Below are 14,215 nucleotides of genomic sequence, written 5' to 3'. Positions count from 1 at the left end.
TCTAGTCAGGTATGTCCCTACTCTCAGCAGGAGGCCCAGGCCCCCTTCCTGCTCTCCTTTCTTCTGCATTCATTGTCCTGCTGCCACATTCTAATGGGACAAACCTTTTATCAGTGACAGTTTTTCCAGGAGCCCTGTGAGCCGGGTGAGTCATTCCAGAGGCAAAATGGCATTAGCTATCCCTTTCCCAGACCAACTCCAAAGCTCCAGACCCCAGTTAAATGGGGTGTCTAGCCTGTTCCTTGCACTTGCTCAGCTTAGAAGTACCTTCTCTAGTGGTAAATGGCATTTATTTCGTGCTGCAAAGCCCATGCTGGCTGCAGCCAGCTGAAGGAAGGGTACATGGAAAGCCTGGCTGAGGACACAGAGTAGCACCGCCCCAGGGCAGGTGGGAACTGCCCTCACAGCGTCTTCACTCCTGGGAGAACACACAGCATCTCAAACAGTAGGTTTGCCCCCAGGAGGGCCGTGTTGCCTAAAAGACAAGACAAAATAAAAGAAAAAAATCTGTGTATATCCAAAGGCTTTCACCCACAGCCGCCTGTGCCAGGCACTTGTCTTGCCCTCAGGCATCTTCAGACTCACCAGAGGCGTCGTACATTGGTGCAACTTCCACAAGGTCACACCCCACTATGTTCAGGCCTCTGCAGCCACGAATAATCTCCAAAGCCTAAGGAAAAATGGATTTGGGATCAAGAAACGCATCTGACCTAGCAGACCCATCAGGGCTCTGCTTTCCCCATACTCCAATAAGGAAACCCAACCTCTACAGAACAAACCATATCAGTTCCACATTTCCCTTCCTCATCACCACAAGGAAACACTTCCTGGCCTCCCTAAACTTCCACGTTGCTGTGCAGGTGAAACGACCTCCTTCAAAGGGAGCAAACCCTTCCCTTCCCCTGGGAAGGACAGCGGTGTCCCCCTCACCTGCGCCGGTGTGAGCCCAGCTATCTCCGGGGTGCCGGTGCCCGGGGCGTACGCGGGGTCCAGCCCATCGATATCGAAGCTGATGTACATTGGCTTGTCCCCCATCTGTGCCCTCACCTCCCTCATCAGTGGCTCCAGGGACTTCATCCAGCACTCCTCAGCCGGGACCACCCGGAAACCCTGCGGGAACACAAAGACACAGGCACCTGCTTAGGGAAAGGGGGGAGATGAGCAGCATCCCCGGCCCTGCTGGGGAATATCTACAGGAACAACCCTCATTCCAAGGCAAAGCTACAGAAGTGTACCTGGAAACACCTTCCACTCCCCACACACACTTTTTTACTCTCCGCTCAGCTGACACTCAGTGAGCCAGGAGTGCTTGTCCAGCAGGACAAGCCACTGGCATGGAACAAGAGGCAGAAAATGCATTAATTTCCCTGCTGAAGCCAAGTAAATATGACTGACGTGGTATTTATGGCAGGGAGGGCACCCAGCGCTCGGCTGCGGATCACTTTACCTGTTCCCGGCAGTACTTGTTGGGATCGGGGTCATAGGAGGAGCCTCGGATGCCGATCTGGACCACGCGGCCGCAGTCCAGCAGCCCTTCCTCCACACAGCGCCGGAACGTGCTCCCGTGGTAGATCTTCTCCCCCAGAGCCATGTCTCCGGTGTCGGTGTGAGCATCCACGTGCACCAGTCCCACGGGACCGTGCCTGCTCCAGACAGGGTGGCCGTGTTAGTCCTGTCCTGTGCATGGTGGCCCTGCCAACAGCAGGGACAGCGAACCAGGAGCCTTCCTGAGGCTTTCCCAGGTCCTTCATCTCGGGATTAAATACGTACTTTGCTGCCAGGGCCTGCAGGATTGGGTATGTTATGGTGTGATCTCCACCTGCAAGAGGACACAGGGAAGGGGAACACACCACTACAAGAGCAGCTCAGCGCTCATTACTTTTGTTCCCATGTCATTTTTTCCCTCTTTGAATTTATCCTGCACTTATTTATGTAGGGCTTCATTGCCAAAGGAAAATGACACTCCCAGGTGCAGGTTGCTTCCTTTGTCCTCTCTTGGGTCCTCTCTTCTCCTGGCCGTCCTTCTAGGGAGGATCAGATTTGCAGGACTGCCAGCAGGGACAGCCTGTGGAGCAGGACCCTTGATTGGGCTTATAAATAGACATTTGATCAGCTTCTGAGGACACTGTAACTGGTGACTTGCCCCTCGTTACTCCACACACTCACTTCCTTCAGCGATGCCAAGCTGTAACAGCTGCAAACTTGAACGTGCACCCAAATCAGGCCTTGTGCAAAGCCTGGTGCTTGCTCAGCTGAAAGGACACAAGGGACAAAACCTCCTCTTGCTTTGGGTCCTGCTCAACAGGACACCAAAAACACGTCACTGGTTGTATTTACAGACTGACCCATCCTCCTCATTTCTGACCCAAAGCAAGAGGCATCACAGAACATCCTGTTCAGCAGAGAGCCTGTGAATTTACCCACAGTACAGCACAACAGCCCGTGCAGGGGACAGATTCATCGCTCGCCTTCTGCCAAGTCTGGATTGAATGATGGGAGGAGAAGGAGAGGGAGTTTGACGGAGCCAGGACACGGTGGCAGGACAGGGAGAAACAGGCTCCTTACCCAAGGTGAGGGGCACGCAGCCGGAGGCCACGATCCCCTGGTAGGACTCCCGGATGAGGCGGCAGCTGTCGGGCAGGTTGTAGAGGTTCACGTTCACGTCCCCGATGTCGGCCACCCGCAGGGAGTCGAACGGTGCCGCCCCGGTGCTGCCGTTGCACCTCCTCACCATCGCGGACTCGGCGCGGATCTGACGCGGGCCGAACCTGGGCGATGGCGTGGCTGGGAAACGCCGCCAGGCTTCGTTCCCAGCACTCCTCTCCCCACGGGAAGGTGATGGCCAGAGGGAAGCACCAGCTTCCCTGGCTGGCCCTTACCTGGCTCCTGGCCGGTTGGACGTGCCCGTGTCCAGCGGAACGCCGACAAACGCCGCGTCCAGCCCCTCCGCCGACGCCTGCAGGGGAAGCCTCATCATGGAGCAGACCCCCACGGGCCGGGCCACGAGCAGGGCACTGGGGGGCACGTTGAACCGTGAGCTCCAGCGGGTGGGGGCTCTGCTCCCTGGAACCAGGGGCCGGAGGAACGCTGCAAACGCACTGAGTGACGAGCTGGAGGTGGCCAGAGGGGCCGGGGGCCGCAGGCTGTGGTGTGAGGTGGTCACCAGAGTGGTCACCAGAGTGGTCAGAGCTGGCTTGGGAGCGCAGAGCCCAGCTCCCTGGGGCAGCAGCTGGCTGCAGGCAGCACAGGGCAGGGGCCTCATCCTGACCCACTCTCCCACCCTCTGGCCCACAGGGAACACTGCGAGGGGTGCTGTGGAGCCCGTTCCCAACTCGGGCAGAGCACCAACAGCCTCTGCCAAGCCTCTCTCTAGGGATCAAAGTGCAGCCGAACACTCCACTGCCCGGGGAAGGGCAGAAATCCAGCCCAGCCTCCACGTTCACCCTCCCAGCCACCCTCTTTCCCAATGGCATAGTCCTGGCAAACACTGGGAACAAACACGGCAGTGAGGGGCAAGAGCCCGGGCAGGGCTTAGCGGGACAGGGCAGGAAGGACGTGCTGGGAGCTGTCCCAGTTTGCTCCCCTCAGGCATTTGCAGGCAGACAGCACGGCAGCATTTGCTGCACTAACAGCTTGTACCTTTAACCTGCACTTCACAAAAGCACCCAGAATGCTGAAGAATCATAAAAACGTCTCGTTAGCGGGAGGCAGAAGGGAAAGAAAACAAAAGGAAAGTCTGGCCTCAGCAGAACCATGGGAGGACAAAATGCAAGCACAGGGGAAGCATTAACAGGGATTTAAGGACCAGAGGGACAAGCTGCAGGACAAGCATTTTAGGCCATTTTTGAGGACAGAATTAAAATGGTTTCCAGGGGAAGCAAGTTTCCAACGAGTGGAGTTCTTCAGCACAGATAAAACCTTCGTTGGGCAAGTACAAACACACTTGACATTGAATAGCCCCAGCCCCTAATTCTGCTCCCTACTTGAATAGAGACTGGACCTGGAAGAGAGAGGGAAAGGCACAGGAATGATGTTCATGGCAGAAAGAGGGCTCAGAGTAGAGATCCACCACACAGCAGCAGCATTTACTCCTCAAAAGGCTCCAGAGAATGTCCAGGGCATGGGACTCACTGCCAGACTCAGGCACACACAAAGCAAAGGCAGCAGAAACACACTGCAAGAACTCAGCAAGAAACAGCAGCACACACTTTGGTTGAGTCAGATCAATGTTACAAAGGTCTTTTTTTGCAACTTTTCCCCTTAAGAGCTCATTTTCCCCGATTCCCCAGGCTCTGTGCTCTTTGCTGCACCAGAACAACGTGCAGAACCCTGAGAGCAGGTTATCCTGTGATGATTAGGGGTATCAGCCACTGTCATCTACCTGGAAACTGCAGGAGCAGCCAGTGACGTACCATGCAGGAGAGTACGAAACATCCCCAAGGCAAGGTCTGTTCCTCCTCCTCGGGGAATTCCACTTGGAATAAAACACCATGTTCCACAGTGAGGACTGGAAAGAGCTGAATTCGCATTTAAGACAGCCCGGAACCAACATTCCACAGCCCAAATTGGATTGAGAGAACCCACACAGCCACAGAGCTTCATCTTCCATTTATTGTGCAACAAACATAAATAACTTTCTCCCCAAGTTCCTCTAAACACAATTATAGCCACGAAATCGAATGATGTTTCACAAACATGGCTGTTGTTATTTAAAGATTGATGTCTCCCATCCTCCCCACCAAAGGATATTATTTCATTGAAGGAAACACAGGCAGGCAAAAGAGCAGAGCATCTCACTAAGCTCTTTAAGCAGAGGCTGCTGCCCAGCCTCACTTTGTTTGGAGCATTATCCCTAACTGGAGTCTGACTCAGCCTTGGACCCTGGGGCAGCCTCCACCACAGAGCTACAACAGTTAAGAGAGAGAACCCACACAGCCACAGAGCTTCATCTTCCATTTATTGTGCAACAAACATAAATAACTTTCTCCCCAAGTTCCTCTAAACACAATTATAGCCACGAAATCGAATGATGTTTCACAAACATGGCTGTTGTTATTTAAAGATTGATGTCTCCCATCCTCCCCACCAAAGGATATTATTTCATTGAAGGAAACACAGGCAAAAGAGCAGAGCATCACACTAAGCTCTTTAAGCAGAGGCTGCTGCCCAGCCTCACTTTGTTTGGAGCATTATCCCTAACTGGAGTCTGACTCAGCCTTGGACCCTGGGGCAGCCTCCACCACAGAGCTACAACAGTTAAGAGCAAAGATAAGCGGGATTTGAGGACGATGTGCTTCCACTATCCTGCGTACAACTGCGAGGTTTTTAGTGCTGCTGATGCTCACGTTACCAGGCAGCACCTCACCAGGAAGTTCTCAGGCTGTCATTTCACAGCTCAGAGGAATATGAGTTTCAGACCACCCTGGTTACCCCAAGAACAGATGGCAGGTCCCTTTGTCAGCTTGGATTTCTGTGTGTTGTTTAAATTGTGATGTTTCCATGTAAAATGCAGCCAGACAGTGCCTCCTCCCAGCTACCCCTCTGAAAGGAACCTGCTTCACTCAACACACAACTTACAAACCAACCACGTACCTCTGGACACCTGCAAGGTCCACACACCCTACCCTCCAGAGGGTAAGGAAGCAAGGGCATCTCCTCCAGCAGGGGCAGAAATTAGCAGGGGCGTGGTTAACTCTTGCTAGAGAGAAACTCAAGCTCCTAAACACAGGCCCGCAGCTTGTCCCCTAAAGCACTACAGGACTCCAGACAGACAGAAAGGACGGGTTCCTATGTGCCTTTAGAAAGTGCCATTTATGTGGGATGCTCGTGTTCCAGGTGGTTCCTTCACCCAGAGTGGCTTCTCCAGGCCAGCAACAGGAATATCGCTGCCCAGAGGTCTTCAAACTCAAGGTTTGCCAAGAAGCACATCTTCATTTTGGTTTCTACCTGGCTCTTCTCCGCCAGCCTGTTGGTGAGCAGGGTGGCTGCAGACTGGCAGAGCAGCCAGGCGATCATCTGGTCGGGTTTCAGGGTCCTGGACGCTACAACACTGTCACCCCAGAGGCTCAGGTGCAGCACGTTCGCAGCAACTCTCGCAGACAACCTCTGCAAGAGAAGGGGAGGGGAGATTAGCTGATCCTGCTGCACTCAGCCACATCACCAGCACAGTGACCCCTGGGCCTCCCCTGAGGCACCACCCTGTGAATTGGAAAGCCCTTTGAGACTATTACTGTACATATATAATGTTGTGTGCAACCCTCCAATGTGAGGTCCAGTCCTGACAACAAACATCTCCTGAAATCCCTGGAATGATTCAGCACCACTCAGCAAAGTTTTTTTTTTTTTGGCTTTGATCCTTATGCTGTCCTTTGATCCTGCAGTGAGATCTGGATTAACTCCTGCACCCGCAGCCCTCCACAGCAAAACGATCCACCAGGGATACTCCCAAAGAGGATATCTTGAGGGCAACAGCTTCTTACCTTGTTGGGATCCCTCTGAAGCAGCATCTTTATCACCTGCTTCACCTCGAGGGGCACGTGGTCGGGCAGGCTCGGCAGCTGGTCCTCCTGGTAACTTCTGCTTTCCAGAGTCGAGTGCCCGTGGCCATAGAAAGGATTGGCCAGGCCCAGGATTTCGTAGGCGATCGCTCCAACAGCCCAAGCATCGGCTTTACTGTAGTTGATCACCGTGCCGGGACCAGGTGACGCTGTGATCACCTGCCACGGAGAGGGGGCTACTCAAATAAACAGCTCGAGTGCGGCCTCTGTGCTGGAATTCGATTTTTAATGCTCAAATCAGCATTTTCCCCATAATAAACTTAAGAGATTGGAACCAAAGGTGGGTTGCATCTGAATCTGTGGTGTAAATATTCCCTATTGCCATGCTCTAAACCTCTGGCACTGCTCAGCCCAGTGGGATGCTGGGAGGAGTTTGGACATTGCACCGAGGCTTTAGCCATTGCCCCTGACCAGCATTCCCAGAGTCCCAAGGGCTGTCTCCTGCTGGAACTATGGAGACAGGAGACCTGCAGATGAACAACCAACACCACAGCAAGGTGCTGCATGTTCAGCAGTCAGTTAAGGGTGTCCTGGCTTTTATCAGGCTTATCATCAGAGAAATAAAAAGGAACTGTAAATAATTTCACAACTGCTTTGAACTTCAGCCAAAAGCCACTGTTGCAACACAAGGACTGCTGCATAAATCCTTAACAGTTATATGGAAATGGGCCTGGATAAAGACTAAAGAGTAAATATGAAGGGGGGAAAGGCTGATTCTGCCTCTTAACATCAACTGATTAGGTTTCACCTGTTAGAGCTCAAGGTGGCTATTCAACACAGCTCAGCACAGACGTTCACCAAGCCTAACTCAAGGTAGGACACAAACCTTCTGTGCCACCAAAACTTCTCGCCTCGACAGCAGGACAAGCAGAAAACCAGCACCACAAAGCACTACTGCAGAGGGATTTACCTCAGGTGCCATGAGGCAGCCATTGCCACCCCGATCCACATAGGAGCTGGTGAAGGGCAGCCTCAGGCCGATGTTTTCATCTGCCAAACAGCAGCCAAAGTCGGTGATGACCAGCCAGGGGCAGCCAGCTGTGAACAACACAGGGTTGCCAGAGTTAGGGTTCAGTTTGGGAGAACCTGGCTGCACCAAACACCACATCACACCAACACCCAGCTTGGTGTCCTCTGCAAACTGACTGAGGGGGCATCTGGTCCCCTCATCAGGATTGTGGGTAAAGATATTCAGTAGAGAAACCTGGTCTAGTGGGAGGTGTCCCTGCCCATGGCAGGGGGTTGGAATGAGAAGAGTTTTGAGGTCCCTTTCAACCCAGGCCATTCCACAATTTTATGATTCTACATCCTGAGCCCTGGGGAACAGAGAATCCTCTGTATCATCTGCCTCTTGGGCCTGTCTCCAGGAAGGCAGGTGGATTCCAGTGGTCTCTCTGTCTCTCTCCCTGATACTCTTCAACCAAATTCTTCCACTCCTAATTACACAGACCTGCCTGCCTGCTATGGCTTCCTGCCCATTTGAATCTCAATCACACTGAAAAAGAGCTCAGGTAATTAAAATCTCTGCTAGAGGCTGACAGGAGAACATGCTGAAACAGGATGAAAACGCTGCATTGGTTCCCTTCCCTCCCAGCCCATGTTTCACCAGCCCAGGGTGCAGCACTATTAACCTGGCCACGGGGTGGGATTTTAAGAGGCTCCCTGTGCTCTTCGGCTTGGGAGAGATGACAGAGCCAAGAGCCTGAAGCAAAGGCTCCTGCAGCATCCCAAATGTGTTCCCAGATGCTCTGGTCAATGCTGGCTGTGCTCATGCAATCCATCACCTCAGCAATACACTATGTCCATGTTAATGATCCAAAACCTCAGGCACAGACAGGATCAATGAATGACTTACTGCAGTGACAGCAAACACTAAGCTAAAAACTAAAACTGAGATTATTCAAAAGGTTTGATGCTTCTTTCCCCAAACACGCAGCTGGGTGGGACCTCCCCGAATACCTACGTGACCAAATCACTTCTGTGAATTTACTGGCATTTATCCTCAGGGATCTACGTACCAGAATCAAATTCAACCAGGATGTTGTCAGACTTGAGGTCTCTGTGTGCTATTCCATGTCGAACAAGATGGTCCACGCCTTCCAAGAGCTGTAGAATCATCACTGTGGAGAGGCGGACATCCGGAGTGTTCTCCCGCAGATACTGGCGCAGCGTGCAGGGGTAACTAGGCAGAACAAGGAAAAAGTGGGAATTAGCATCCTGGAGGCTTATCACTGGCGGTTCAACCTCAGCGTTGGCTCATCTCATTACTGATTCTACTCCATCTCCAGCAGCGTGCTCAGACCAGAGGTGAAGTTCAGGCCTAGAAGGGCAGACAAATGGGGACAAACTCCACATTTCTCATTTTAATTTGGGGTAATTATTAAAAAGAACGGTTTGTCTTCATTGTGCAAGCACAGTTAGAACCTCAAGGACTTGGAACAGGTCCTGGGAGGCATTTCCAAGAGCATACTCTGCTCTTTGGCAGCAGCCCAGGCACAAGCTTTGCAGGGACAGAGTACCCAAGTCACGTTAACCAGCTTCTCTCCACCTACTTCTTCATCACCAAGAAGAGCGTGCGGCTGTGGCCGATCCCTCTGGGGTTCAGGCTCAATGGAAGGACGTCAGGATACTCAGCAAAGGCTCCGGGCAGCAAAGGGACAGAGGATGTGAACGCTCGGATCACCTGGATTATATTTGGATGAGGTTGAAGCGTCTTCCTCCCAAGGACAGGTTTTCTGTGCAGAGGAGAGATACCACAGATCACATCAATCCCTCCGTCGGTTCAGATGGATCACAGACACATTGCTATTATTGCTGGAATTACTTTTCATTATTATGGCCCATCCTCCACACCAAAGGGCTCCCCAGCAGTGAGCAAACACATTTGTTCTGCACTGGAAGCCTCATCAGAGGGAGATTAAAGCTGCACAGGGTGGATTACAGGACTGCACGTTAAGCAAACAGTCAGACACTCACATCCTGGAATCCATTCACTGAGGAAGAACATGGGCAGCAGTTTCATGGCCCATTTCCCAACCAGCATCTCAGCCCGGCGTTTCCCAGGTGGACGCAGATCACCCGCAGCCCGTGCGGATCCACCGCAGCAACAGGCATCTCCCAGCAGCTTCTCCAGAGCTCAGCATCCACCCCGGTGCTTCCCAGAGCAAACTGAGCCAACCAAGGCCTCACAGGGCCTCTGCTGTAACTGGATTTCCCTACTCACAATGGCCAAACAGGAAATAAGGTGCTTCACCTGCACTACAAACAAAGCTTTGATAAAAACCCTCACACATGACATGCTGCTTTTCATTTTACTCAAGCCCCACTGACCCTTCCGTGCTGCTAACAAAGGCAGAGCCACACACAGGCTGCTTCTCCATTCAAAAAGAGCTACAGCAGCTCTAGAGAATGACACCCAAATGCAACTACTTTGTTAGAAATATAATAAAGGTCAACTTCACACTGGGAGTATCAATTTAGACCCTCTATTTTATGGCACAGGCAGGAAGCTCTCACTGCCCTGAAAAGCAGGTTACCTATCTGTCGGCAACACAGGTCTCTCATCCCCTGAATGTCAAATATCCCTTTGGCTGCTCTATTGCATTCCCAGCCAGCCACGTAGGGCACAGCACTCATTATTCATTTGTATTGGCAGCCAGGATGGATTTGAAATTTAAATCAGACAATCTGGGCTGTGGACTCCATTGTTTCAAATGGAACAAAAGGATGCATTTCGGAACAAAAAGATAGCTAACTTGAGGTAATTTAAAAGTTTCCATGCGATTTTCCACCTTCATGCTGTTTGCTCACTTCCTACTCAGGTGAAAGAGTGGGAACTGAGTAATTTCCATTTTCCTTCTCACCAGTTTTCCTGCACTAAAACAGTTTCAACCTCCCTGTCCAGCACCCATTTTACACCAATTTTAAGCCAGTTCTCAAACCTCACAGTCAAATTGTATTACAGTGAAATCATTTGATGTTTAAAACACTCAAACTGTTACTGATTGCAGGGGTGCAATTAAAAAGCATCACAATGCAAACTAACATGGTGTTTGAGCAGTGGCTCCTCCAGCCTTTACCTCAGCAAATGCCAACACATTTCACACACAGGGAAGCTAAGACACAGCCACAGCCACCCACCGGACCCTGGCAGGACCCTAAATGCTCCCAAATTATTGGCACACCCTTCCAATTCCCTCTGGAGTTTAGCAATGAGAGTTTAGCAATGCAATTCCCTGCATGCCAACAAATTTAACAATCCCCAGGTTTATCTGCCTTCAGAAGCTGTTCTAGAAAGCTCTGCCCACCTTCTTAGCAGTGCAGATTGGTGCAGAATTAATCAAGGGATGAAATTAGCACCTCGCCATCTCCCTAGCGTCCGTACCTGCGGCCAGAGACAGCTCCGTATTCCCCAGATAATGCAACACCTGTGGCTGGGACGAGCTCTCGGCCCATGGCATCGAGGATGGCTTCACTCGAGGAACCGGCCTGCAGCAACAATCACACCCCACGTTGGTTTCAGCTCCAAAATCACCCAGCCCCAACACAAGCTGAAAGCAGATAACCCTGCTGCTGGCACTGTGTCTGGAGCCGGATCGACTGAGACTAGATTCCAGGACTTCCCTCCCTTGAAAATCAAAGAAGGCAACTTAGAGAGTTCACCAAGGGAGGTGGCAAGGCCTTTATTTGCAGAAAGAAATCTATTTGTCACTTCAAATGCATCCTTGACCGTCAGCAATCCAAGCTACACCTTAACACCCACTTTCAACTTCCACACCCAAGTGGAAGAGCCTGCAGCTAAATGCCAGGGTACTTCTGGAGCCCAAGGGATTCCAGATGTTGGCATTTTGGAAGAGTCTCTTGAAATATTCACTTGTCACATCAATGGGGAAAGTCACATGGATTTTTTTAAACATGGAAGAGCCACACTGAGGGACTGGATCACCAGTCACCCAGGCTGGGAAACACAGGAGCAGATCTTGGACAGTCACCTCACGGCAAGGGGACCCAGCAGGCAGGTTACTGCCCACCCTGAGACCACTGACTCTTCAGGAAGAAAGGTACCTCTGTCCTGACACTGACAGGACACCAATTCCTAAACCACTGGCACCAGTGGCTTTCCCATTCCTAGACCTTTCCATCAGAGCCAGCCTCAGAAACCTTTTCTTCCCAAAACATCACCTCCATACCCAACAGCTCCAGCAGCAGCAGCAGCAGCTCTCAGCGCCGATTCCAGAGGATGATGAATGCTAATTACCTTGCTCTGGGACTCTTCACTAACACTCGACGTCTCCAGTGTCACCTACCAACAGCTTTGTTGTGACACACTCATCCTGCACTCCATAATTAGCACTTTCAACACTTCAGTACTAAACATTCCAGCCAGAATTCCCCAGCGGGGATTCAGTGCCGACTCCTTACCGAAATGTTCCACATCATTTTGATAGCTAAGGGAAAAGCCCCTTTCGGTTGGTGTTCCACTACAGGCTCCTCTTCAGCCCCCTGGGAGGCTGAGCCACGGTCCTGCTGCACGGCTGGGAGACGGCTGCTCTCCGCACGATCCCGAGGATTGGGACAGAAGGGAATGGCTGCTTCGTACACGGCGGCACTGCAGCCCTTCCCGATGGGCTGGCCGATGAGATATTCCTCCAGCTTGAAGCCCTGCCAGCGGAATGAGCTCAAGGGATCTTTCTGCGGCTTGTTCTTCCCAACAAAGACGGTCTGAAAGGAATACAAACAGGAAAACCCACTCACTTATCCCAAACTTCCCAGCAAAGGAGAACTTGGTGCTTCAGTGGTATTACACGTCCCGGTGGGTTGGTCCAACCTGAAAGTCACGATCAGACTCTAACCATTGGGCTCAAATCACTGGAACCACAGGGAAGATAAGTGGCAGGCCAATATATTTTTGTCTGATACAATCTACCCCTAAGTCAGTCTTTCGTAAAGGTGCCCTTTTTGAGGGAAGAAGAACCAGGAGGGGGAGTAATTTGCTAATCTAGAATATAAATATATTTTGCCCAGAGAAGCTGTGGCTGCCCCATCCCTGAAGTGTCCAAGGCCAGGTTGGACAGGGCTTGGAGCAACCTGGGATAGTGGAAGGTGTCCCTGCACACGGCTGGGGGTGGAAGGAAATGGGCCCTAAAGTCCCTTCCAGCCCAAACCATTCCATAATTCTGTGGTTGTGTAAAGAAAAGTTTAACTGAACACTTCTAAAAACAGATGCATTATTACACTTTTCTCCCCCTCCATGAATAAATCAGGTTAGCAGCATTTAAAAGAAAACCCAGTTAAAAGCAGCAACAGGAAAAACAAAATTTCCTGCCTTTTTGTGGCAGTCGACTGTGAGGGCTGGTTAGTTTGAGGAAGAGTGACTCCATGATGGGAGGGAGCAGGGGGAGGAAATCAAAAGATGTGGGAAAACAACACATAGAAGGCTGTTCTGGAGTTTCATCACAGTTCATGATCCTACAGGTCTGGCGGTGCCCCAGCTGTCACCTGGACTGATATAAACCAGCGGGCCTTCTCTGCGAACTGCAGCCCCAAAGCACCAGTGACCACCCTAGGGATGTGTCATGGGACAACGGGACACAGACCCACAGACAGCAAATGGAACTACCCGGCGAGGGCAGAGGAGAGAAAGCATCCTGAGAAACTTCAGGGAATGTGTCTGCTGGTCAGTGGAGCAGGTGACAGCTGGCTCTGAGCACCAAAGGTCTATTTTTACCCAGGAAATATGTTCAGCACCATCCGTCCCATGTGCCCTGCCAGCACGGCCTGGCCCAGCACCACAGGGTCCCCATCTGTCTCAGGCAGAGGGGATGGACCTGGGGATCAACGTCAGTGTCCTGGGACATGAGACCCCCATCACCAGGGCCCCAGCCCCCTCCCTCTGTAGGGGGACAGAGAGTGAGGATCCCCTAGTACCTGCTTTAGGGTGATGAGGGGCTGCCAAGTGAGAAGCCTCCCCAGGATCCTATTTTTGGGGAGGAAGAGGTGTCTGTGGGGCCACTCCCAGAAGAGCCCACTTTTGGGGATGTGCTCATTGTGTTCATTGCAGCACCCCCCACCTTCCTTAGGGAGAGATGGAGAGGTGTCTGGGGGGCTCCCCACAGTGTGCCCTTCACAGGGGTTGTCAGGGGGCCTCCCCACAGTAGTGATCCCCATCCCCTTCATGAGGGGTGTCTAAGGGACTCCATAAACAAGGCTCTCCCCTCCCCTTCACCAAGGGTGGTTGGGGGGCTCCCCACAGCAGCGACCCTCCCCCTTCCCTTAAGAGGGGGCATCTGAGGGGCTCCCCACAGCAAGAATCCCCCTTCCCCTTTATGGATGATGTCTAATGGGTTCTCCAGAGCAATAACCCCCCCCCCACCCTTAATGAGGGGTGTCTGAGGGACTCCCCAAAGCAAGGACCCTCCTTCCCTTCATGGGGGGCGTGTCTAAGTAGCTCCCCACGGCACTGACTCTCTGTGACCTTCATGGGGAGTGGGGGTCAAGGGACGCCTCACATCAAGGACCCCCCTCCCTTTCACGAAGGGTGTCTGGAGGGCTACGCAGAGCAACGACCCCCTGTGCCCTTCTTGGGGGGTGACTGAGGGTCTCCGCCCCAGCAATGCCCCCCCCGCCCCCCGTCACAGAGGGCGCCCCAGGCGCTGCCC

The 14,215-nt window shown here is 52.3% G+C and overlaps 2 protein-coding genes across 2 annotated transcripts in view; both read right to left on the bottom strand.

Annotated features, from left to right (window-relative positions):
* Positions 1-264: 264 nt before the first annotated feature.
* AGMAT (agmatinase) lies at positions 265-4,897 on the bottom strand. Its single transcript, XM_008634312.2, has 7 exons — positions 2,880-4,897; positions 2,566-2,768; positions 1,771-1,819; positions 1,448-1,643; positions 931-1,110; positions 586-670; positions 265-475 (listed from the first exon to the last, which is right to left on the bottom strand). The coding sequence occupies exons 1-7, from the start codon at positions 3,260-3,262 to the stop codon at positions 402-404; spliced, it is 1,170 nt and encodes a 389-aa protein (XP_008632534.1). The 5' UTR covers positions 3,263-4,897; the 3' UTR covers positions 265-401.
* A 41-nt stretch (positions 4,898-4,938) lies between these two features.
* The window catches only part of PINK1 (PTEN induced putative kinase 1), an 11,516-nt gene continuing 2,239 nt past the window's right edge, over positions 4,939-14,215 (bottom strand). The window contains exons 2-8 of the mRNA XM_017735078.1: positions 11,979-12,310; positions 10,942-11,045; positions 9,110-9,292; positions 8,576-8,739; positions 7,468-7,595; positions 6,480-6,716; positions 4,939-6,105 (exon numbers count right to left, since the gene is read on the bottom strand). Of these exons, the coding sequence (XP_017590567.1) occupies positions 5,845-6,105; positions 6,480-6,716; positions 7,468-7,595; positions 8,576-8,739; positions 9,110-9,292; positions 10,942-11,045; positions 11,979-12,310 (1,409 nt within the window). The 3' untranslated portion in view covers positions 4,939-5,844. The remainder of the gene's footprint in view (positions 6,106-6,479; positions 6,717-7,467; positions 7,596-8,575; positions 8,740-9,109; positions 9,293-10,941; positions 11,046-11,978; positions 12,311-14,215) is intronic.

The sequence above is a fragment of the Corvus brachyrhynchos genome, unplaced genomic scaffold (assembly GCF_000691975.1).
Source record: "Corvus brachyrhynchos isolate BGI_N302 unplaced genomic scaffold, ASM69197v1 scaffold525, whole genome shotgun sequence".
Lineage (NCBI taxonomy): Eukaryota > Metazoa > Chordata > Aves > Passeriformes > Corvidae > Corvus > Corvus brachyrhynchos.
The sequence above is the reverse complement of the archived record's forward strand: the minus strand, read 5'-3'. Positions and strand labels throughout refer to the sequence as shown.

Excerpts from the sequence above, each read along its gene's own strand:
- AGMAT (XM_008634312.2), bottom strand. The coding sequence starts at position 3,262 with ATGAGGCCCCTGCCCTGTGCTGCCTGCAGCCAGCTGCTGCCCCAGGGA. Across the intron at positions 1,820-2,565 it reads CTGCGTGCCCCTCACCTTGG|GTGGAGATCACACCATAACA; the intron begins GTAAGGAGCCTG and ends GTCCTCTTGCAG. Across the intron at positions 1,111-1,447 it reads ACAAGTACTGCCGGGAACAG|GGTTTCCGGGTGGTCCCGGC; the intron begins GTAAAGTGATCC and ends GTGTTCCCGCAG.